Consider the following 26,236-nt stretch of genomic DNA (forward strand, 5'->3'; position numbering starts at 1 on the left):
GCTGAGCTAAATCCCCAGCCCCAATGTGGTCTTTTCTAATGATACTTTAGAAAAAGTTTTCCTCAAAGTTCTGCTTTTTAGTATGTTAAATTTGACCATTTATTGTCCAAGAGTGTTACCATTAAGTAAATAGTCTTAAATATTTTGTTGGAGATATGTGACTAGTTAAATTTTATATTTCTGAACAGTGATTTTAAAGTAGAATAATTTTAGAAGCCTGGTGAGGTTCCTGACAAAGAAACCTGTATTGGTAGGTTACCTTTTACCTTACCAGGGAATTTAAAGTTTCTACCTTATTCCTTGATCATAATTTCATTGAATTTTGACTGTATTATACTTTATATTATTTCATATAAGTATAATTATTTCAAAGGATACCTTTGAAGTTAACATTGTACAAAGAAAATAGGTGATTTTTTGTTTTTCTGAAATAAGTAAAAATTATCTCTTGTTAGGGTAGTATTACTATGTAATTTAATTCATTCATTTTCATTAATTCTCAAAAAAAAACTATTAACAAAAGATTTGTGTTTAGGTATTTGATGAAAAGAACTTAACCAGTAATTCTGAAAAAGCTGTTCTCACAGACTAGAAAACATCCAAGGAAGAATTTGCTATTAGCCAGATAAATGAGTGAGAAAAAAATCCGATAGGAAACTGTGCCAAAAAGTCTTACTGATACATTATTCCTCTCCATTTGTGATGTTCTGACTAACACAATTTCAAATTGGTGACTCAGTCTCTAAGTATAAACTTAATCAAGTGTGGTCATATTTTTACAGTGTTCTGTCCCTGGGTGCTCTGCTTGTAGAGAAGAAGCACTTCATAAATAAAACCATTGCACACTCCTTTTTTGTTGAGACATATAGTAAGCGTCTGCATTATTCTGCTTTTCTGTACACCATCTGTAGGAAACATTTCTTTAGAATCTTTTGAAGCATAATTAAATCCACTTTACATATACAACTGCATAGATAATTGGGCTCAGAAATGATGCAAGGACTTACTTAATTAACAATTATTCAAGTACGTATTGTACATACAGAGTTGATTTCATTTTAAGAAATAGTAATGCAGCTTTCTAGCTCTCTGTTTTTGTTACTGTTCTCATTAAGACACAGACATGGAGTGGCTCTTTCTGAGGATTTGAAGTGTGACACCATGGAACAGCCAAACAGAAGTACCTAGGAGTTAAGGATAGGGAAGTACAGTTGGGACAGTTACGAGAACTATAGGCATAGAGTCATATTTGTAGAAATGGGAGGAAAACTGTATTTAAATTATCTAATCAGAAGTGTGGAGAACAAAATGCTAAATCTGAAACAGTATTCCCAAGTAATGATATAAAACAACAGAATCAAACAGAATAACCATGAAGCTTCAGAAACACTTGGACTGCTTTGGTGATCCAAGCCAATGAAAAGAGCTTCTGCAAGAAAGGGAATGGTCAGCAGTGCTAAATGGTGCAGAGATGGGAGGGACAGAGAACAGAGGTCCGTGTTCTTGAAAAGCAAAGACCATTGTTTAAACTAGCTTGTAGTAGCTAAACAGCATGACAGGGCTGGAAAAGGAGGTGGAGAGTATCAGAAAATGAAACTGATATAGGGCATTATGAAATTTATATGATTATTTAAAAGTGGGGCTTGGTTAGAGATGCAGAATTCCTGGAGAAAGAATCTACTTTCTAAATGTGTTAGTGATTTAAATCTGTACATCCTTTCCTGGTGTTTGTCACCTAGTGACAAAAGGATTGTGGTAATATTAGGATAAAGTTCCTGTGAACTATTTACCAAAAAACTGCTGTTTTTGTTGTTAATGTTTTTGCACGCACAGACGCATTCTACCTTGTAATTTTATTCTTACAAGTTACTTGATTTAATATTAAGATCTTAAATGTGTGTACAGATTTTCCTTTGGAATCCTGAAAATGCATGTAAATTAAACAGATTTTTTTTCTACATCTACAACTTCTACCTTTCTGTTCTTTCTGTTGTGGAAAGACAAACATATAACCCAATAGTAGGTTTCAAAGTTTTATCAGAGTATATGGTCACAATCCGGATTAGCTAATTTTAAAGTCAAAATTTAAAAGCCGTATCTAAATTTAATTGACATGAGTAAAGTTAGATAGCATAGGGCAGGTATAAATGAATGTAATTTAAGTGTACAGTTTTCATATAGATGTTCCATATTCATAAGTACCTAAAATAATTACAGGTTAAATAGCCTCTATCTGAAATGCCTGGGACCAGAAATCTGTTTCAGATTTCAGATGTTTCCAGAATTTGGAATATTTGCACAGACTTTACAAGTTGAGCATCCCTCATTCAAAACTTCAAAATTAGCTCCAAATCTGAAACTCTTTGAGTGACATCAGTGGTCAAAAGTTAGATTTTAGACCATTTTAGAATTGGGGTTTCCAGATCAGGATTGGTCAGCCTGTATTCGTACTGCCTTTCTCTCTTCCATAGTTCCAAAGAGGATTTGAGCAATTTATAGTAACACATATAAGTCAAGGTTAACTATGTAAACAGATCAGAAGTCAGAACAAATGGAAAATAAACGTAGTCACAGCATAGGATGAAATCAGAGAAAAGAAGGTAACTGGTAGAAGCAGTAGGGCCTTTACAGTTATTAAAATTGATATGCAAATATAATTCATACTAACCAACTAAAAGGAAAAAATATGCATTCAAGATAGGGGAAAACTGAACCTAGACTCGATATCAGATTAGGGCCGATGATGGCATGTGGTGATGAAAACAAAAACGATCCCTCAATCCGTTAGGGTTGCGTGCCGTAGTACCTACAGGTGAAGTTGTAGGACTCTGGCCTTAATGTTAAACTAGTTCAGAATAAAGACCAAGGGTGGGCAGCAGAGTCTGAGAAGATCGTAGAGTACACAAGCATGGTAGAATGTTAAATTTGGAAGCTGAGTTACTGATCTTAGGTGCATGATGATTTGTTTATGTTTCACAATTTCTCTAATGAAGTAAGATAAAAATGGGGAGCAAGTTTGGTGTTGAGGTTCATAATAGCCAAAGAAGTGACTGTAATTTCATTTTTAAAAAGAAATGTTTTGTTACACTTCATATAAAGTTCAGTAGTCAGAATAAAAATAAAATTATGAGAAGGAGTGATTTACAAGTCCTTTCGCGTGTCTTTCAGCCCCTCGTGCATTCCCAGCTCACCGGAGCCACACGACTGCTGCTTGAGCTGAGCTAGTCTGTATCTCACAATAACAAAAGTGTTTAATTTTTATGAAATCTCAATTTTTTTCTCAAAGATCTTGTCTTAAAGTGGTTGTTAGAAATGCAGAGAATTTAAAGTTGTTCTTATTTTTATTAAGGTAATGTTTTGTCTACACAGTAGTTAGATTTTATAAATTGGGTTGTTTTTTGTTAGATTTAAAAGTCACTGTAAAAAGTCTTCAGTAATTGCTTCACTATGTCAGCATTCAGATTCGTGTTTTTGTTGGTCAGTATTACAGTATTAGATTTCCATCTGTCTGTTAAATACTCAGTTAATTTACCAAGAACAAATTGTAATTTTTAGTTGAAATAAGCTCAACTTAGCTATGAATTGCACACTTCTGGTTGAAACATACTGAGCCTAGGGAAATTCAGATACTACTACATTTAATTGTCAAGAGTAAGGTTTAATTTTCTCTAAACCACTCAAGCTAAATTGATACCTTTACCTTTTTCTGATTCAAGAGGTAAATCACTGCTTTATGTTACAGCCAACCCAAATTGGCCAAAGACAAAAAGTAGGTTTGTCCCACGCTTAAATTACCTTAACTCTAGGTAAGTAGCTGGCTACTCGTTCGGTATACATACGTTCTAAGTAGTTCTTTTTCTGTCTGGAAAGCAAATAGAGAATGAGTAATGTAATTCCTATGTTACAGCACAGAAAGAGAACTAAAGGACTCTGATTATCATCTGTAGGCTGACTAGTCACCTGGTAAATAACCTGACCTGAGTTCCACAAATTTTAGCTACACTGAGCTACATGTAATCTAGTTGAGAAGTTGGAATCAGCCAGGCGTGGTGGTGCATGCCTGTAATCTGAGCTCTTGGGAGGCTGAGGCAGGAGGATTACCTCAAGTTTGAGACTAGCCTGGACTATGTAGTGAGTTCAGAGCCAGCCTGGACTACTTAGCAAGACCCTGTCTAAAAGAACCAAAAAGTAAAGAAGTTGGAATCAGATAGATAAATGATCTATAGCCATTCGTTAGTAAGATCTGTAGCAGCGTTTTAAAGTTATCATCGTCCTCTGTCGTCCTCTGTGGGCCACATCCGTGCTCACCGCTCGTCCTTGCGATAAGGACAGTCTCCCTGCGGGCCCCTTCTTACCTGTATCCCGGATTTGGCTTTTGCTCTCATTAGGCCCGGCATACTCCCACACATACTTCAAACGTGAGGTTTTTGTTTGTTTCTTTTCTGATCTTCCTTTGCCTAGGAACATAAACAGGTCTCACCCATATTTAGAAACAAAACCACTGACTTCCTCCAGATGACATGTTTTAGCTTTTCACTCTAGGCATCCACTTTTAAAAGCCTGTACTGCTGTTCCTTATCACCAGTTCATGATGTAACACAATCTTGTCCTTTTTTTCACCTAGTTTGATTTCTCTTCTGAATACCTATTTTTGATAGCTATTTCCTAAATCGAGTCTCCAAATTTGAATCTGTGATACCATCTTTTTCAAGGATTGTTCCCACTTCTCTGACCAGCCCTCCGTCTTTCCGGCTCTCTCCCTCGTCAGGGTCGCCGCCGCGTTTGGTGGTGTGGGTAGAGCACAGCTCTGGGCGCGTCATTCGTGTTACACATGAGTAAGGGGCTTGCCCTGACGAGGTGCGGCGCACAGCGCCACCGACTGTACGCGCAGCAGCCGTGCTCACACTCGAAATGCATTCATAATGCACAGGTTTATCTGAAGACCTTATTTCGTTCCGTAATGCGTGCTTGCAGTCAGGTAGTAGGCTGTATGTAATCCTCCCCACAGCCTGAAGTTAAACAAATATGCCACCTACCTAACTGCAGGTTTTTCTTAAGTACTGTGTATGACTCACCGTGTCATATTAAACAGAGCCTTTTTACTCCATCTCTCAGGCTCTCACCCGAAACGGAATCCATTCCACATAGTTGCTGATTCAGGTATCCTCTCAGCCATTCTCAGTTCCTCGTACATCCTCACTTCTCTTGGCTAATTAATCAGCAAGTCTTGCAGATTCTGCCTGCTGAACCTGAAGTTTTCAGGCATTTTGCTATCAATACCCCATTACATTCTTAAAAATCATTCCTGTCTCAGAGAACTTGTGTTTATTTTAATTATTTCAGTGTTTATCATATTTTAAGTTAAAATGAAAATTTACAGTATTTATAAGTAGGAATTCTGAACCATTATATTTTGAAATAAATACTTTTATCAAAAGTAACTACCCAAAAACCCCCTACTGAGTACTGTTATTTCTTTCTTTCTTCCTGTTTTGGGTGGGGGCAGCAATTTGCTGTAATTTTTGGCTGAATAGGAGATAGCTAGATTTTTTATATATCTGCTGCTTCAGTTTGTTGTAATATGTTGTGTTTTCACGTAATTGATACATAAAAACATGACTAATGGTGATTTGTCTTAAAGGTTAATTGCACTGTGGGACCTAAAACATACAGTGAGTTTTTTTGTACTTTTACATTAAAATATTCCATATTTAGCTTTACCCATTTTGATCATTTGAAAAATACTGATTCTGAGTTAAACATATTTTCCAAAATGAGTACATTTCATAGTACAGTATTTTTAAGTCACTTTTTTAAAACATCAGTTCTATGGAAAAGGTCTCTGGGCATCTGTGAGCCCCGTGGTGGTAGTGCGCTTCGCAGAAATTCTGTTAGTGGCGCCGTGACCGCTGGTTGTCCTCTGACACGGTAGGCTCCCTTTGCTCATGTCTGAGAGTGTACTGCTAGATAAACGAGTACCAACAACCACAGGCACTTACTGTCCGGGCTGAGGGGGGGACGAACGGTGAAGAGAGGGACAGAGCCCACCTGCAGCTCGAGCGCTCCCACAAGCCGTCTTCATGGCGCTGTGGTACTTCTGTACGTAGCGCACGCGCTTTAGGCACTGTCCCACTTCTCAGAACGTTACCAAGAAATTAAGGATCAGGATGTAACAGAATCAGTAATTTCCGTTTCTCCAAAATCGTGCTCTTAAGTGAAACTTGGTACTGTGGAGTCGTGGCGTACTGGTAGCCTGCCACTGCTTTGACCGAGGAGACTGTACTTGCCGTTCTGTCTACTCCTGCGTCTGCGCTGTCAGTTAAAATAGTCGTCCGGTAAAAGCTGTGAAATAACATTGAAGTAATACCTTGGTAGAATTACGCAAGTAATTTTAGCACAGGTACTATGAAAGAGTCTCAGAGACCCCCGGTGTCCATGGACTGTACTTTGAGAACTACCTTTTAAACATCAAAATTGCCCCTGCCCACTCCGTTTTCTTAATTTAAGCACTGACAGATTTGATTATAATCTCCCGTTTCCCAGCTTTACATTTGTTTTGTCCTCCTAGAGTTATCTTCTTAGAATGTAAATCTGATTCTGTTGACACCCTAGTTAAACTCTTTCAATATACCCCAGCACAATTGGATAAAATCCAGGTTTATTTAACGATAAAAGAAAGACCCTGTATTGTCATGCCTGCATTACTGCTGTTTTCTGTCACTACATATTTCCTACTCTTCCAGCCAAACTGAATTTTCTAGTGATTCCCTGAATAGTTTTTACTATTATAGTTTAGCCTTATAGTTTTTACAGCCCCACACATTTACACGTTGTTATTTCTACTTGGAACACTCCTGGTTCCCACCTGCTCCTCTAACGGCATGTCGCTTTAAATCACCTCATCTCATACGTACAAAATTGTGTATTAAAACTCTGTTACAGCGTATATATTGCTTTGTAGTCATTTTACTTGTCATTTTTCCTCATTAGATTGTAAGCTGTTTCACATCAATATTTCTAGTATTTTCCAAGAGTGAGGAGTATAGTAATTATTTAATAAAATGCTTGAGTGTTTCAATGAGTTCCTTAGAAACCACTATCAAAATACATATTAACTCTGTATTTTATTGTTTTGCTTTTAATATAGTCCATCGGTGGATTTGTTAATGGATAGGCAACAAGGCACAAAGTATACACACATACGTGTGTGAGCCACTCTGTTAGATGAAGTAAGATATTTTTATTTGGGTAATTTTTACAGTAAGTCAGGTAGAAGGAAACATTTGAGTTTATATATATATGTATTCCTAAAAAGTTGTGATGAGTCATAGTTTGAAAATCAAATTTCCTTAATGAATTAAGCCTGAGTTTCTAACCACTTTAGGGTTTTTTTCTAGTTAAAAAGTCATAATGTGGAGGCAAAAATATCAGATATTTTTATTTCTATCAATGTTTTGAAACAGTTGCCTGAAAATAATAGGATTATTAAAATTAATTTTAAAATACATTCTCCACATCAATTTCTGCTTAGACAAGATTGTATTGTTTTAACTTAGTACAATAAAATTTGCCTTTTTAAAGACATTTTTGTCAGAAAGGCACCTAAAAGAAAGTCTGTCTTTATCAATAAAGAACTTTCATCTGCTAAAGAACCTTCTTCAGAAAGAAGGAAAATCTTACCAATAATATGTGAAACCTCCAAAGTTGACCTGTTTTCCTTTGTAGGAAATGTTATTATTCACCATTTATTTGCATAATGCATGTGTATATGTATGTGTTCAGAGAGAGAGGAAGAAAACATTTAAGTCCAAATTACCTAAAAGTAGGTTTTGTAGTTTATTCTTTTTTTGCCTCTTGACTATTTCACTGCTTATTAGCACCCAAGTAAACAAAATAATTATTAAAAACAAGTCACTTTGTGCCTCACTAATTTAGAATTTGTAATGACTTAGTTCCTTGACCAAAACATAACTTTTTACAGCCTGTGGGCTAGATGTTGCCTCGTAAGTTAAAATTATTTACAAAAGCACAAGAGAAATTAATTATTTTAGAGGCCTTTAAGTACTTTACCCATTTCTACATAGTAGGTTTTTATTATAAACGATGCCTTTAAATTCATATATTAATTAAAAGCCAATAATGAGATGTTTTTCCAAAAAAGATCCTGAATTAGTGAGGTCTGTGTTACATAGATTTATGTCCTTTTAGTCTGTCGAGAGGTAATTTTGGCCTAGTATTACTTGTAGGGATTATGTTTGGAATTCTCTTAAACTGTTCTATTCCCCTGTAATTTTACAAACTGGTAATATTCTCTTCTCTCTGTGTCAGTGTCATATGTCCTTAGTATGCCATCATGCCCATCAAGAAATAGTGGAATATTTTATTCCATTAATTCATGGAAATCAGTAGTAAAGTCTTAACTGTTACTATACGTCAGAAGTGGGTATATAGAGTTACAGATTTGTAGGAGTAATAGCAAGTTGCATATGTAACTTGATAAATTTTATTTGAAAATAGATCCCTTATATACTGTTATATTTTTTAAAAAATTGGGAATTGAAAACCACAGAATATATAATTTTGCTCATAAATCTGTTTCCAGCATTCATTTACTAAAAACATTGTCATCTGTTAGTTCTTTTCTTTATTTCATAATTAATTTCAGAATTCATTTTTTATCTAATTTAACATTTTCATATTTTTAAAGGTCCCCAGGTGCATCCAATTTTTCAGCTTTACCAAAGATCTCTCCTTCATCTCTATCAAATAATTATAACAACATCAACAACAGAAAGTAAGCACTGAATCTTAAAAGCTCTTTGTTTAACTGATCGGCCTATTGTGATTGCAGAAAGTCTCATGTATCTAAAATTTAGGATAAAAGTCTAACGCGTTAAAATTGGTTTTCTTTTAAACTACTGGTCAGTTCTTCCATCAGTAACTTCATAAGAAAATGTAATTATAAACTATTCTTGATTTAGTACAGATAAGAGTTTACTGAGAGAAAGCAGCTTCAGAGTTGTACATTCTAAATGCTAGTTATTTGATAAAGAAAAACGTTTAGAACTCAGTTTTGCAGGACAAGTATAGGCTTCAGATGTCATTTTGAACTGAGTACATAATGACCTATAATAGTTTTTTTTGTTTGTTTTTTGTTTTTTTACCTTCTGTATAATGAACCTCCACTGGAAAGCACACACAAATTTTTACGTTTATGAAAAGGGCAGTTTCTCTTAAAGAGGTCTAGAGTTCCTTCACCCTGTAATAAATAAAAATTACAGTCTTGAAATTTATAGAAGTTCTGTAACAGTGTGTGCTATATTGTTGTAAAAAAAAGTTTGAAAGTCATTTGGGCTTTCCTATAACATCTAACTGTGAGTGTATCAACTTGAAAATTAGCATGTTTATTAACCTAATGAATTTATAGGGAATTTTATCCAGAGATGATTATCTTTTTATTTCAAGGGTATGTACCTTGTGTTCATGTCATTTGTCCAGTTTATAAATGGCATTTGATTTTCCCCGTGAGTAAATTCAAAAGGCTAAAGTGGTCTCTGAAATAGCCTTTTAAATACCAGTAATTAATTTATAGATTAAATTTGTCTTTCAAATTCATATCTTTGAGGGAGATTTGATAAAATGATTCTAATAAACGCTTGGATTATAGATAGATGATAATAGCTAAAAGAATTTTAGAAAAGAAAAATAATGAGAAAGCAGTAATTCTACTAAATGCTAAAATATGTTTTTAAGATACAAGAATTTAGACAGCGTAGTACTGACAAGGATGTAGATTGGTGGGATCGGACGGCACAGAGGTGGCCGGCACGTGAAAGAGACTTCACGGCGGTCGGGGAGCACCGAGGCCGACGCAGGGTGGGCAGGCGGCCGGGGGCACCGACGAGAAGATGAGAGCACGCTAGAGGGGCTCTTCTTAGGAAGCCCAGGATAGTTCTCAGGTCTATAAGAGTCAAATAAATGAAGAAGTACTTGCTACAAGAGATCTTTTTTAAAAAGACACGTATCTACCTCGTAAAAATTAGTGAGACTTTTTTTAAAGACAATTTGAAAATGGATAAATGATACAACTTGGTAATAAAAAGGAATTAAATGTAAGATAAACATTATAAGTGAAATCCACAAGATTTAAAACTATGAAAAGCTCCATCCATTTTCCCATCTCAGTCAAACTGGGAAAATTTAAACTCCAAAATATCAGTTCATAAGAGGATTCTCTTTGAGTAGTTGGAGTACTAGTATAGCTTTTCCAGAAAAGAGCTTGTCAGTATGAATCAAGCATATTTTAAAATGTTCACACCCTTTCTTTAGTACTTTATAAAGATATGTGTACTTGTGTATTAGCGTTACACGGTCACACTGGGTGATAGGTACAATAGTGAAGGCACTGTGAGTATCCAGAGTTCTGGTACTTTTACTTCTATTTAAAAATACATATTCACAGGCAAAAGAGAGTGAAAAGAAGTATCATCTTATAAAATTAAAAGTTTTTTTGTAGAGAAGATAAAATAGTACTTGTGTTTCTACCAGTTGCAGGTGGCTCCCATAGCTGCTGTGAAATAATTCTTTGACAGGTATATCATGTATTCATAGTCACTCTTTGGAGAGATCTTTAACTTTGCACTTAAACGATTGAATATAGATTCACTTTGTTTGGAGTCACCATCTTACCTGTGGTCTGCTGTGCTTCTGGTTTTGTCATTTTTCTTCCGCCTTTGCAACAAAGCCATTACAGTACAATCTCATCTCAGACTTCCTGGAGAAACTACTGAGAGGAATTGGAGTTTTTCCTAAGTTTTAGAACAAGCTTACTCTTACTTCTCTGACTAGATTATACATTTAGCAACTTTTACATTTGTGGGATTTAGACACCAAACACTTTGTCATAGTAGAAGTTGTAACAGTGACTACCTGCTGAGGTACCACCATGCTGTGACCATTTTAAACTTAAAAGTACGTATTATATCTGATCTTCCTTAGTAAGGAACAGAACTTAAGCGTTCATAAAACAGAAGAAAGCTTTTCTTTTGTTTTTACTTTTAAAAACTTGAATTAATATACAGTATTTATTTAAACAGCTATATATAATCTGTTTTTAAAACTTTTGTTCTGGTTGTGGAAATAAGTAGCAGCTAAAGACTTCAGATAGAAATAGAATAGTTTCTTTAAAAGTATGTAATAGGTAATGACCTTTTTTAGATTAAGAACATTTTTACATGTGAAAATATTCTACAAGTACAAAATATTTATTAACTATAATGCAAAAGCTTAAATGAAATATATTCATAAATCCAAGACTTGAACCTTCCTACAGTGTTACTGTTCTGGAAATTTTCATTTCCGAAATAATATTGTTATAAAGATAACAAAATATACTTGGAATTCTTTACGTTCAATAGAGTTTTTATTAAAACTAATATTATGAAGTGTCTGTTGCTGGAATGTAGTTTCTTTTCATCATGTAGTAATTTTAGTGTTAGTCCATAGAGTATTTGCTTTGCCTCAGATGTAAAGTACATTTTTAATGTATCCCACGTTCCTTATGATAGTTTTATTACCTGCTTATTTCTATTATACTTACATTTGCAATGACGTGTTTATTGTCTGGATTTTGGCATGACATGTATCAGAGCACAGTTCTATTTTTCTGCTAACTCACTTAAACCTCTTTCATATCAAATGGAAATGATTCTCTCTGAGGTTAAGTCCCCAACAGAAACTGTGGATTTTGGAGACTGCTAGAGCTAGTCTAGCTCTGATAAATTAGCTGAAAGTATCATTTCACTACCTACACAGTGAACATAATTATAGTTATTAAGATTAAATTATATATGATATGAAATGTCAGCACTAATTGAAAAGTCGGTCTAAACTTTTTATAGATTTTATTTTACAAAAATGTTGTTATACTTTTTAATATATTTTCATTAAAGATTGATCAGAATTAATGTAGCAAAATATGAAAATTCCATTAATATTTCTGTAAATCAATTTTTGCAACATTGCATAAACTTAAAAGATAATGATTAACTTAAGATCTTTTGGAAAAAATAAGACATAGTCATGAAAGATAATAGATGCTTTCTTTGTGGCCTCAGTTTCCATATATCTTGTTGAAGTATATAAACAACTGGTTAATTTGGGCATTTCCCGCGACAGACTTTATGCTGTAAAGTGCACATAATGTGGACTTCAGATGACCAATTGAGAGAATGTTAAAGTATATTGAAATCCATTGGTTTCCATTATGATCATTGAGCATCTCATTCTTTGAGCAAGCTTTATACATTCCCTGTTATTTAAGCCGAAATACAGATACCCTTGAAGGATCCAGATTTTAAAAACAAAACCAGAACTACTTTGCAAATAAGTTTTTTGTGTTGTTGTTTGTTCTCAGTAAATAGCAGTTCCTAACTAATCAGATTTCATCATGTTGCTACAAAGAAGAGTAGAACTTGCAGCATCCGTTTGTGTTATGTGTGGGGAGAAAAATACCTGAATGTATACTCTTGGAATGAGCATATATAAATGTGCTTTAGTCTTGAGTGCACGTGGGTGTTGTGTGTGTGTGTAGGCATGGGCCATATATTAAGGCATGCTTTCCCTACGTGCTCAAGCTACTTAAATTTTGTTATAATTTTGCAAGTTTATATTTATAATTTTCTTCTCTGTAATATATGGAAAATATAGTCCATAGATTGAATTTACAGAAGACTGATTTTTAGCATTGTTAATATTAATTTAAGAACTTTTTGTTCTTAAGTGTAAAACAAATAACTACAAATCTAGCAGTTCTGAATTTGAATTGATCAAGGTTGCATTTCGTAAGGGCCATTATTTTTTTTTTATTTCAGGGTATTATTATTTTGTGAGAGTCAGAAAATTTGTTTGTGGAGGCGGGATTGGTTCTGAAAAAATACAAAAATATCAATAGACGAACATTGCGTGGATAATTTTGATTTTGGTTTAATATGGTATTTGTTTGGTTTGGGTGTGTGTATGCGTGTTTACTAAAGGTTTTGTTAAATAGGCAGTAATACAATATAGTTCACTTAAATTATTAACATAGTGAGCACGTAGAATACTAAAATGAAGTATTTAAAGCTATCAGAAAAAATTATTTTTAAATACAGTAATTCTAGTGTAGCCAACCCAGATTGAGTTGATTCATGTTTATTTATAAAATTCTGTTTTATTTATGTCACTTGCTTAAGCAGACAACTTTAATTCTCAGTCTTTAATTCACTAGGTTTGTGCTAATGGGGAAAAATTATGACTAAAAGTAGTGTTTTTTAATTATGTCCAAGATATTCACTATAAATATTTTATAAAATAGCTTTTTAAAAATTAAGGAAGAATTCGTCCTTTTTACAGAATTATTCTTTGTTATGTGTAACAGGGAAGAGGTACAATTTAACTTAGATTATTGACTTTATATTGAATTGCCTTGGTTTTTAAAATTTTACATTATAGAGTTAAGGTTGACATTTATTATTCTGGTAGCATTATTCCAAGTTTATATTTACCTAATTAAATAAACTGTTTTATTCTAATGAACCAGAAGCAGTAGCACATAATACTGAAATGTACTTGCTCAGAATCACTTTTGTGTTCCTGATCACCAGCCCTTTTCTCTGACTCTGAATACTAGAGTTAGGCTAGACAGAAACCCCAAATAGAATCTTCAGTGCATTAGAACAATGATATCACAGTGGCCTTGGAAATCTCGGCCCTTACCTGTAACTAAAGCACAAGTCTTCCTGTTCGTACTGTTCTCTGTTGCGGTAGCAGGATACAAAAGGGACATAAATAAGATGATTCACTGCTGTGGGTGGTGTTTAAAATCTGAATGTTTTAAATATGATGAAGCAGGGAAGAATGAGGCAAGCTATGATGCTGCTCCAGTTTATCAAGGGTAGGGAGATACATTAGTGGTTTGCCTTGGTCGATGTCCTGTGTGATATCAGGACAATTAAGTGGAGAAGCAGAACCATAATAAGGAGGTTATTTAACTTGAGAATCGTGGCTTCAAAAGTACTTGAGCTAAGTATTTTATGAAAGAAATTTATTGATTAACCACCAGTCTCATAAATAGGCTTAATGTAATATGTTCATTATATTGTAACATAGCTGGCTGCATTTTGAAAAATATTATTTTTCTTCCAGTGTGAAAAACTCAAATTATTGTCTCCCATCATATACTGCTTATAAGAACTATGATTATTCAGAACCTGGAAGAAACAATGAACAGCCAGGCCTTTGTGGCCTAAGTAACTTGGGAAATACGTGTTTCATGAACTCAGCTATTCAGGTAGGTCTTTACAAAGTGAAAATCATACTTCATAGAAATCATTGAGTAATACAGGAATACTGTCAGAATGTGAGTGTTGTGTATGTTCTGAGAGTTTATATTTTCATGGGAAATTTAGGCATGCACATTTGACTCATTCATTAATTATACGACTGGTGGCAGAATATTATTATCATATTCCTCAATTAGGTAGCATGGGATTGGTGTATTACAGATGAGATTAAATATCTGCTTCATGAAAGAATGTGATCCTGAACACAGCACTTAGGCTTCCAAAGAAGAAGCGGGGAAACACGAGCTTGGGCACTCCTTCACTCATTAGAAGTCTCTTGTTTTGGGGTGTTTTTCTCTTAACCTTAATGGGAAACTAAGCCTAAGAAAGCGGGAAATTTTTTTGAAATTACGTGAATCTTTTCTACTCGTATTTTAACAAATCACTTGCCCTTCAAGATCTTTTAATTTGGGGATAGAAGAGCTCATTGCCCTTTTCCTCCATTTCCCTCCATGGAGCTTACCTCTTCTTTATTGCTGGTGTTTACGGTATTAATTTGTTAAATATTTATGTCTTTGATTCTCATGTAATGGGAAATTACATATTTTAATATCACTGGCACTCCGTGTGTAACTAGACCTGGTTATTTCATTCTTCTTGCATAGATAAAATTTTATGTCTAAAAAGCAGGAATTAATGGTTGACCTCTTGGTTGACTTCTTAACCTTTTTTCGTGTTTTTAAGAATTACAAATGTTAGTCTGGAATCTGAGTCTTGGTCTCGTGTTTACCGCTGAACTCCGTGGCACGGGAGGCGTCCTGCGGAGTCACACAGTAAACGCAGAGTAGGGGCCGGTGACCTTGTCACACTTCGCAGGACTCGGTTCCAGGGGATGACTCTGTTACCTGCTGCTCTGAGGGAATCTTTCTGTGCGCAGTCACTAAGCTAGCTACCTCCTAAGTTAACGATTACTTTTACAGCATTCTTGGCGAATTAAAATTTCACTATCGTAACTCTCTTGGCCACGAGTTGGCAGTCTTAGAAACTTGCAGAGGGAGATACTTAATAGACACCTGATTTCTTGGACCATGGGATAGCCTGTCTACTCAAGCACATGCTACAGTATGGGTGAGCAGTTCTTCTTCAGATTTTCTGTGAAAGAGTAGTGCAGTTCATACTTTAATGTGAATTACTTCACTCAAAACTATTTTTCTGTTTTTCTAGTGATAGTTAGTTTTATTTTCCCTGCAAGGAGAGACAGCCAATATGAAGAGAGTAAACCAAGGTGTATTTTCCTGATAATTCTTTAAATAGCAAAGTAAAATAATAGCTTTCAGAGATAGGAATAGGAGAGATAAATTGTAATTTGGTTTGCATATCTCCTTGATTACTAAAAATGCTCTTTTATAGCATCTCTGGAGAATGTTCTACATAAATGGTGATGACACCATTACCACTAAACCCTTTTGCAGGGCCTCATGCGGGTAGGGAAGTACTCTGCTGCTGAGCTACAGCTCCATTCCCCTTACCTCCTTCTCGCCATTTTAAAATTTCGTTTGAGACAAGGCCTCACTCTGTTGCCCAGGCTGATCTCCAACTTGTAATCCGCCTGCCTTAGCCTCCTGACTAGCTGGGATTACAGGCGTGCGCTTCCAGACCCAGCAAAAAACCCTCTCTGTGGCTTTCAAGTCCTACAACTTTTATATAATTCTTTAACCTTGTACTGCTAAAATTACTTTGGTTCTTGAGACTTGGTATTAGCTTGAATATTTTGTTTTAATAGTCTAGTATAGATTGTGGTGCTTTTTCATAAAGATTAAGGAAATATAGTATTTTAACACTTTAGACATTAGGTTTTTTGAGGGGGACAGTTTTGAGACAGAGTTTCACTATGCAGTTCAGGTTGGCCTTGAACTTACTTTGTAGCCTGGGCTGGCCTCAAAACTCCCAGCAGTCCTCCTGCCTGAGCCTGTCCAGTGCTGGGATTATAGCGATGCGCCACCACACCTGGCTAAAATATTTTAGGAGAGAACAAGAATTAGTATTCAGGCTAATCATTTGTGAGAGGCTCTGGCCAGCATTCAGACTAAATTTCTTCTAAAGCAATATTGCGTTCTAGTTTGCTATGCCTTTAATGTAATCTCAGTATTATCTCCATTTAATTAACTGCAGTCTGTCAAAGTGGGTAGTAAAATGAAATCATCTAGCCAATTTAAATTGAGCTAGACTTGGCATTTTTTTGCCATTCTTATGTTTAAGGTATGAGAAATATTTTACTCACTTAAGTTTCTATTAAAAGCTGCTTCGTTTCAGTAAGTTGGTAGACATATCACTGATTCTTTCTATTCCCTTTCACCTGAGCTATGAGGGTGATGGTTTGAAATTTTATGGTAGTACCGATAATTGTAACATTTTTTGATTAAAATTTCAACAGTATTTTAAGCAAAAGATACTAGTTCTTGTCTCTATTTTAATTTAACTGGAAACTATACTTTCTCTAAAGTAAACCTATTCATACATGTTAGAGAAAAAAAAATGAATTTTCCTTTTGCTGCTTTTGGTCTTTAATACAATCCAAAATTGGCAAAGGGAGAATTTTATTTGCTTAAAATTTCTATGGTTTTCAGTTAATTCATATGTCAGCTTCAAGCTGAAAATTCACTGTAAGAAGGAATACAAAATGGTGATGGTAGGCCGGGCACGGCGGCACATGCCCATAATCCCAGCACCCAGGAGGCTGAGGCAGGAAGTTGTGAGTTTAGGCCAGCTTGGCCTCATAGCAAGTTCAAGGCTGTCCTGGAGTACTTGGCAAGACCCTGTCTCAGAAAACACAAATCAGAAACAAGTGGTCTCAGTAATTTTTACTCCTTGGTTTCATGGGCATTTATTTAAGTTTGGAAGACCACGGATGAAAAGAGCAATAGATAACTCAAACAGTGGATTCTTAAATGACTTTTTCCAGATCTTATTTTCAGTTATTTTTTTTAGTTTTCAAATAACTTATTTAAAATTGAGAGCAATTCATTACCTTCCAAAATTATTATAAAAGAACATTTATACTTACAGTAACTATTCCCCCCCCACCCCCACCCCACCCCCGGTAACGGGAATTGAACTCACCACCTTGCGCTTGCCAGGCAGGTGCTGTGCCGCTGAGCTAAATCCCCAACCCCCTATAATGACTTTTAATGTAAACTTTTAAAATTTAATTCAGTGTTCTTAAAAAATATGAGTGGTCATTTTAGCACATCAGGTGGTAAAATTATTGATGTAGCTACAAAAACCATGTGGAAAGCGTACCAGTTTTGTTGTGTGAATGGCTCATCAGTAGCCTTGAGATAGTGCAATCTTTTGATCACCCAGGCTGAGTATTATTTAACATTGTTGTCAGTGTTTCATGATACTTATACCCAGAACTTTCTTTAATGTAATGGTATGCATATTAGCTTTTCCTAGAGTGTACTATTGAGTTAATATTTATTTAATGCCAAATGTATGTGATACATTTTGGGAATATCTGACCTTTATGAGTATTATAGTCCAGATATTGTAATTTTTAAACTTTCTGCTTTTTAACATTAAAACATTTCCTTTTTTGGTACAACTTTTAGTTGCATTATCAATATGTAAACAGAGGTAGTAAATTGCTTCGGTTGGGTGGAGGTCCCAGGACCCAGTCTGCTTTTCTTTATTCTCCTTAATGACCCAAGAAACATTCTCACAGACTCCCAGGACTCTGGCAAACAGTTTGAACATAAGAGCCTGGCTAAAAAGAAAGAAAAACCACATAAAATACTAATTATATTGGTTAGGAGCACATCGTTGGAGGTATTCTACCTGGATTAAAAACATGGTTATCCTGTTCAATCCTTGTGCTACCCTAGACAAGTTATTTCCACAACTCATTTTATTCGTCAGATGATGAGAAAGTAGTAGTACCCATATGTGAGAAGTGAATTGATGAATAGAACAGAATGGTGACTGGCACATCATGAGTACTGAATGAGTATTAGGCTAATACTTTTTTTTCCCCAAAAGAGTTAAACAGAGTGACTCTGCAAAGATTTTGTCTTCCATGACCCCTGTATACTCTTCCTAACTTTTATTCCACTTTGGACCTAGTGGATGCCGAATTGAGTGAGCTTTTCTATTTTACTTAGTGTTATTAGACTCTGTATTTATCAGCTGCTCCATTCTGAATTGTGCCAGTTTAGCTTTTTTGACTCAACCTGATACGCAAGGAGTGTAGTGTAATAAAGTAGAACTGTGTAAATGCATTCAGTCTGCAGGGTATCTGAAGTTCAGTATTCTTCAATTCAGGCTATCTCTGGCCTTAGCTTCCTGGGTAGTTACGATTCAAGGCTTCTACTGTACTATTGCATCCTAGTGGAACAAATAATGTAACAAAAGAATTTTTCAGTGCCCTACGTCTATTACTAGTGCCCTACAATTAGTACATCCAGAGTCTGACCACTTTTACAATTTGCATTGTTGGAGATAATTTTGATTAGCGTTAGCTCAGTAGATTGAGGAGCACTCCAACCCTTGTCTTTTTCATTGTCAAGGCCTACCTAGGAGGCTCATGATTGGCTTCCTGGAAGAAGCAACTCTTCAGATGGATTTGAAGCAGGGGATGATGGGTCTTTTCCACTGGAAAGCAGCACAGAGTAAGATGGTTGTTTTCAAACTCTTTATTTGGACATAATAGGGCTCCTTAAATAGATTCTAGGAAGTCATTGAAAAGAAGATAATAATCAAAGACTTGTTCGTTATTCATGTCATAAAATATAAAATGAGTTGAGATTCCAAGCATTTTTAAGTCAACTTTTTTCAGTGCTCTGTTGAGTTAGGAAAAAAATGTATTGCACAAATTCAGAAAATGTTAAGTAGAAGGTTTTAAGTTCCTTTAAAGACCTAAGAGAATCCGTAATTCTATACAGAAGTAACTTTCTTTAAAGAAACTACATCTTGGGCCAGGGAGATAGCTCAGTGGCACAGTGCCTGCCTGGCAAGCACAAGGGCCTGAGTTTGATTTCCAGTATCAACAAGGAAGGAAGGAAGGAACTAGATCTTTATTACACTGTAAGACAGTGAAAATATTACTAAAGCTATTATTTCTTTTCCCTTACTTTGTAACTTAGAATATGATTTAATGTTTTCCTGCCCTTACCTTAAGAACTGGAAACATCAAAAAAGGCTTTACCTTTAAGACACATGACAATTTAAGGGATAATTTAGGATTTTGAAGAAAATAACTTCTTCTGATACAGTGAAAATGTGGCTAAGTAAAAATTCACACTTTCCAGGACAGATATTGAACTCTGTTTTTTGAGTTCCTTCCCCATTATGTCCCAATACTTGAAGGGTAACTTATCATCAGAAATGTATGGAGTCACCTACCAGATGAAAACTTAACCAGGCCTCCTTTCCATTTTAGTAAAAAGAACAAAATAATAGATGTAGCCTTCCTTACCTTAGAGCAGTTCTCTTTCTCAGCAGGGTACTGATACTTTTGCTTGTCCCTGTTTGGCCTAGGTTAGAGAACTGTCCCTTCCTTTCAGAGAGAGAGAAGGGGATGAGGTAGAAGGGTCTGAGATTCGGGCAGATTATCACAAGAAGGAATGTCAGTGGTGGCGAACCTGTGGCACGTGTGTCATTGTGTTTTTATTTTAAGACAAAAGATGTTAATGTATGAGTTGCCTTTTTCTAAACGGAAACCTTAGTATTCAGGTTCAATTGCAGTCCTGGCACTTGGGGATGAAGAAGTGGGTTGTGGGCTGCAGTTTGGCACTCAGTCTCTGAAAGGTTCACCATCACTGGGTGTAGCGTGGCTCTGTAAGAACTGAGTATTTACATCTAGGGGAGAAATCCTGTCTAAAACAATACTTGCCGTTGCAGCTTAGTATTAGTGATTTCTTTTCATGAAAACGTGTCATCCTTGATCTCAGATTGGGTAGGGAATCTCATTTGTCTGCTTTTCATCTCAGGTAATACACAGATTTATCTAGGACTAATGCTTTATTTTTTAAATGATACAGACTTTCAAATGTTGTTGTCCATAATTCTGTGGTAGGAAAATGGCGTGAGTATAGATCACAAAGAAATAGGTTGCTTTAAGGAGTTGTAAATAATTGCATCTGATGCTAATGTAAAATGGTGTTAATTACTGTGGCTGTGGATCAACGCCAGTTTAGTAACACAGCCTCAGCCCTCTGTATCTGTGGGCTCCACGTCCATGGATTCAGTCAACTGTGGGTAGAACTTTCTAGTTGCACTTGTACCTAACATGCATGGACTTTTTGTCTTGGCATTTTTCCCTAAACAGTATACAGTATAACAACTATTTCTATGGCCTTTATATTGTATTCAGTAGTATAAGTAATGTATAGATACTATAAAGTATGCAGGAGAACATACCTAGGTTAAATATGCACCTGCTGCACTATTTATACAAAGGACTTGAAAATGTACACATTTGGGTATCCATAAATAAGGATGACTGTACTTACTAGCTAGTATTGTATTGATCCCCTTATAACATCAGTTATGGTATAATTAAACTGAAGTATCTTGTGTTGATTGTAATAATCAGGAAAACATAGGGAGTGTCAATCTGGAATCTAAAGTAAGAATTGAAGATCTACCCCTAACACCAAAAAAAAAAAAGAAAGAAAGCTGGTTCATTTTGCTTTTTTTTTTTTTAACTTAAAATCACACAGTTCATTTTCTTGATATACAAAATATATTTTTCTCTTTTACCAAATACATGCTAACATCATTCAACACTTTTTTGATTGGAAGATTCTGCATTCTTTAGGGATATATTCTAGATTATGAACTGATATGATTGAAAAAACAACAAAGTGTGAGATTAGACGATACATTCTTGGAAGGATGAAAGCCATGCAAATCCCTCTTCAGGGTCTGTTTAGTTGTCTGTTACCTATTTCTTTTAAAAGTATGCAGTTAAATTGTAATCAATTAAGACTGTACTTACTGAAATTTCCTCTTGGATTTTTATTTTAATATAACTGAGACCATCTTCCTGTTTTAGTTTGTAAGTAAGAATGGTTTTGTGATGATGCTTTTTGTATATGTATGATCAGCTTTCTGAGTGGAACTGTCACTTTGACAGTAAAGAGTATATCATTTCAGCATTCCTTTAGTACTGTATATAAGGAAATAAATTACTGTATTAGTCACTTGTATAAGCTACTGGGCAGGGAGAGGGTCAGTGAGTTGGTTGTTGAAACGTCTTATTTCACAAGTGAGGAAATAGAGGCAAAGAAAGGCTAAGGGACGTGTCAGTTCCTAAGCAAAGCTAATAGCCTGTTTGAAACAGGCGTTACTCAGAACACTGAGATACTATTTTTTTCAAGATTATGCCAATCAACTGACATGAAATGCTTTATTGTAGTAAAATATACATAATAAAATTGGCCATTTTAGCTGTTTTTAAATGTATAGTTCAGTGGCATTAAAGATATTTACATTGTAAAATCATTACAATGCTTTTATTTATATGCCAAATGATCAGCCCTTAAAATTCATGATGCTTTCATAAAGTAGTATTTCTGTTTTGTCATGACATTCAGAATAGTTTCTCTTTGAGTTTACATATACATTTATTCATTCGATGGTAAGAGTATTAAATATTTTGTTCAAGACTTCTGTTGAGATTTCTTTCACACTTCCAAATATCACTGGTGGTTATTTTTTTCCTTTGGTGATAAATTTAATTTTCAAACAGCAGCAGTTATTCAGAGCATTATATTCCAATACTGCAGGTAATTAAGCTGGGTAATTTTTTTTCAGGTGAGATACACTTACGATGTCATTCACTCTTTTACTCAGGAAGTGTTTACAGAGGGCCTGTTAAGTTCACAGTTCTGTAGAGGAAATAAACATGAAGTTGATCATAAATTGCATTAAGCATCATGAAGAGAAAAAATGAAATACTTTGAGTAACCAGCACGAGCCATGGAAGCACAACATTTATAACGGATGTCATACTCACCAGAAGTGACCGTAGAGCCATAGCCAAGTAGGTGTGAGTTAGACAGATGAGCACTGAACTTAGATGGAGTGAAAACATGTGCACAGTTCCTCCGATGGACGAGCTTGAGGCACGCAACAGCTGATTTGTGAAATAACGAATACAGGTGTATGGCATGAGCGTGAAGAAGCAGACAGCACCAGCCAGGTCATATAAAGAGAATTTGATTATACTGTAGCATTAAAGTGTACCAGCTGTTCAGGGCACCACCATTTCATCTAGTTTATTGTGCATCTCTTGATGTGTTTGCTTGTACCTTTAATCCTGCAGTCTGCGCTCAGAACAGCCACAGAGATCCCTTCCAAAGCCAAGATATTTCTCGTTCCTCTTTGGCTGTAACAGTAAATGATTTCTCATTTCACTCAACAAAAGCCAAAGTCCTTACCACAGCATAAGACCCCAGATGATACCTGGCCACTGCTTATCTGCTACTGCTTTCCACCAAGGTGGCCTTCCGTCTCTCTGACTCCTTCCATGTACCAAGAATGTTTTCAGCTCAGGATTTTTGAACCTGGAATACACCTGTGACATTCTTCCTCCTTGTTTCGTTTTTGCTCTTTCACCTCTGCTGCATCTTAGCAGTCAGGGTTTTCCCCAGTCACACTGCACACGTGGGAACTGCCCTCCCCACCTTCCATTGCAGGGCTCACAGCCAGTGATACACTGTACTCACACATTTGTCTTTCTTGTTTGTTCGTCTGCCTTGCTCTACTCCCAGCATATGTAAACACACACACACACACGCACGTATACAAACATAACTTCTTAGAATGCAGAGCTTCGTTAGGCACTGCCATCACCCCGTTACCTAGGAGAGCATCTGGCATTTAAGGTTGGCGAAAGGGGGCCACAGTACAACTAGATTTGTGGTGGGGAGGAGATTATGAATTAATCTTAGGTTATTTTGTGATGCCCACGAAGCATGTAAGTAAGAAATAGATAGGTGGACGTTCTTGTACAGGTTGTGCATCAGGAGCCTAGGCTGGAAAAAGAAATATGGTTATTGTAGATGGCATTTAAAAATTGTGGGAATGATTTCATCGAGGACACCTGTGATAGAGACCCCCCCAGCCCATTCATAGAACGTTTGAGTGGAGAAAGACACATTGCACTGGGCAGAGAAAGGGATTACGGATCATAGTTTCTAGATTTTCTAGTGTCTCCCACCGTCTTCAGATCTGAGAGCAGCTCATTAGCTAAGAATTGAAAGGATAAGACTGCTCAGTGCAGTAAGATTCCGTTTGAGATTAAGTGTATCAGCTTAAAATGGTACAAGTGTATTTACTTAAAATTCTCTTCAGCACTGTTTAGTTCGTGCTGCATGAAATAGATGGCTGAGTTCACCTGGGGTTGGACAGAGAAAGAGGCAGAAGAGGTAGGAGCACCTGAACTAGTTCTCTTCTTGTATAAGCTGGTGCATTTAGGTGACCTGACAGCCATTCATTGAGTGTCTACTATATGCCCAACATAGTTCGAGACACAGAGTGTAAAAAGAACGGCTGTCCACTGAGACGTTCACGACCTAGTGAATGAGATAGACATAACAGACACGGGACAGTAGAGAGCAGGGTCAGCAAAATGGCCTGGGAGCAAGAAGAAGACGACCTTTGGGAAATAAGACTTCAAGAGGAGGATGGCATTTGAGTTGGGTTTTGATTTCATTTGGTAGAGTATATGTCTTGATTACTTTTCTCTCGTTGCTGGGACAGAATACCTGATGCCCAAAATAAAGAGGGAAAGGTTTATTGAGCTCACAGTCTGGAGTTTTCAGTCCACACTCGGCTGGCTCCAAGGCAGGGTGGCACATGGCAGAGGACAACCATTCATGGTGGTAGAAGACAGCAAAAGCAGCAAGAGCAAAAGGGAGGAGAGGCGGCAAGCAGCCTCTTTCTGTCCCTTACATATACAAAGTATCTGCCCCAGAGCAGGTGTAGTTCTCACACCCATAATCCCAGTGTTGGACCATGGATCAGTCATAAACTGTAAAAGCCGGCCCCACGATTGCTTGAGGCTTTCGGGGGACATCCAAACACAAACCATAACAGTGTATTACTATTTATGAACTATATTCATCTTTTCATAAAGTAGCAGAGAACTACACCGATACAGACTAAAACATGATAGCACACGTATGCTCTGCGTCTTTTCACCACAGAAATATTTGTATCAAAAATCTGTTTCAGCACAGCCAAAAACACTCTTTATTTATATACTCAATAAATGCGTATTAGGATCTATTGTAGGCTAGCTATTGATGCTTTCACATCCACAGGCTTTAAAGAAGGAGATCTCAGAAGTTTTGAGTAGTACATGGTGCTTGTTAATAATGCCTCTATTCTGTGCCAGCTTGGGTATGTACCAGGTAGTACAGCCTCACTTGTATACTAGATTTGGTATACAATTGAGCCATGGAGAATAATTCCTAGACTTTCCTAAGTACTATATACTTTACCAAGAGAAGTCTTTTAGTGTTTTTAAACACATTTTTTACAAAAAACACCATTTTTTATAGGGAAGTCCTTAATAGTAAAATAAAGTACACTTTCAGATTTCTCTTACTCTTCAATGGTATCATTAAACACGATACCAAAAATATATGTTGTTATGGTGGTACCGTCACCTTGGGACCTCTGTTACCTTCCTTAGACTTCTTCCATTGTTTCTTCTTCGTTCTCTACCTTTAACCTCGCTTCTTCCCTGTCACTTCCAGCAGCCTTTTTGGGTGGAGAGTGGGATGAGGGAGACTGATAACCATGAAAAGAACAGTGTCTGCGTTCGCCCTGGTTTCCATCACTCTAACCCTCATCTTCTGCAGACCTGCATAGCACGATAGGTAAAAGTGTAGATCTTTGAATCCACTCTGCTTAGCTTCAAATCCTAACTCTAGCAACTTTAGGTTGTGACCTTAGATAAGAACTGTGTTGGATTCTTCATCTGTAAAATGAAGATTGTGAAAGAATACTTAGCACATGTTAAGCAGTCTATAAGTATCAACTGATGTTGTTATTGTGAGGTACCCTACCACACCATAGAAGTTGCTTTTGATAAGGTCAGTCTTGACCTCTCTTTTGCCAGGGTTCTTTGTAACCCCACTGTCGTTGAGAATTTGACATCCACTTGCGTAGTGACAAATCCAAATCTTTCTCCACCCCAACCCCCCTCTGAGTTTCCCTCCAGGATATAACTGTTACATGGGCACTCACACTGAGATAGCTCGAACTCAGCACGTCTCCTAGGACTTTCCTGATCCTTTCATTTTTGTACTTTGTGACATGCACAACCTACCTCTCAAGCAAAAGCAAGAGGCTTACTTCAGTCCTCTTCATTCTGCCTCCTACATCCACTACATCCATCACTTCCCGTGGCGGGACATTGCATCAATACTCAGCATATTCTATGGTGAATTATTAAAATACATATGTAAGTTAGCTCTTTGTTGCATCATTTGTCTTCTTCCAGTCCTTCTTCCACCTTCCAAATTCGTTGTTTTAAAAAGCGAATATGGCCAGGCGTGGTGGCGCACACCTGTAATCCCAGCACTCGGAAGGCTGAGGCAGGAGGATCGTTGCAAGTTTGAGATCAGCCTGGGCTGCGAAATGAGCTCAAGTCCAGCCTGAACTGCACAGTGAGACCCCGTCTCAAAAAGACAAAAAAATAAAAAGCAAATATGATTCTGATATGCTTAAAATTTGTTTCCCCTCACTTAAAGGATGAAATTGAACTGGTCCTTACCTAACTGTTTAGCCAAAATGAATTTCAATTCTTAGACTACATTATTTCAAATCTCTTTGTATATATTGTTACCTATTTCGTAGTTGCCGTCCCACGAATCCCCCCACCATGCACTGCTTTTGTTCTT

At 36.3% G+C, this 26,236-nt stretch overlaps 1 protein-coding gene across 1 annotated transcript in view; it reads left to right on the top strand.

Annotated features, from left to right (window-relative positions):
• The window catches only part of Usp15 (ubiquitin specific peptidase 15), a gene marked incomplete at its 5' end in the record, with an annotated part of 93,009 nt that overhangs the window by 31,065 nt on the left and 35,708 nt on the right, over positions 1-26,236 (top strand). The window contains 2 exon segments of the mRNA XM_013520992.1: positions 8,708-8,794; positions 14,185-14,329. Coding sequence (XP_013376446.1) covers positions 8,708-8,794; positions 14,185-14,329 — 232 coding nt within the window.

The sequence above is a fragment of the Chinchilla lanigera genome, unplaced genomic scaffold (assembly GCF_000276665.1).
Source record: "Chinchilla lanigera isolate Chin_1 unplaced genomic scaffold, ChiLan1.0 scaffold00057, whole genome shotgun sequence".
Taxonomy (NCBI): Eukaryota; Metazoa; Chordata; class Mammalia; order Rodentia; family Chinchillidae; genus Chinchilla; species Chinchilla lanigera.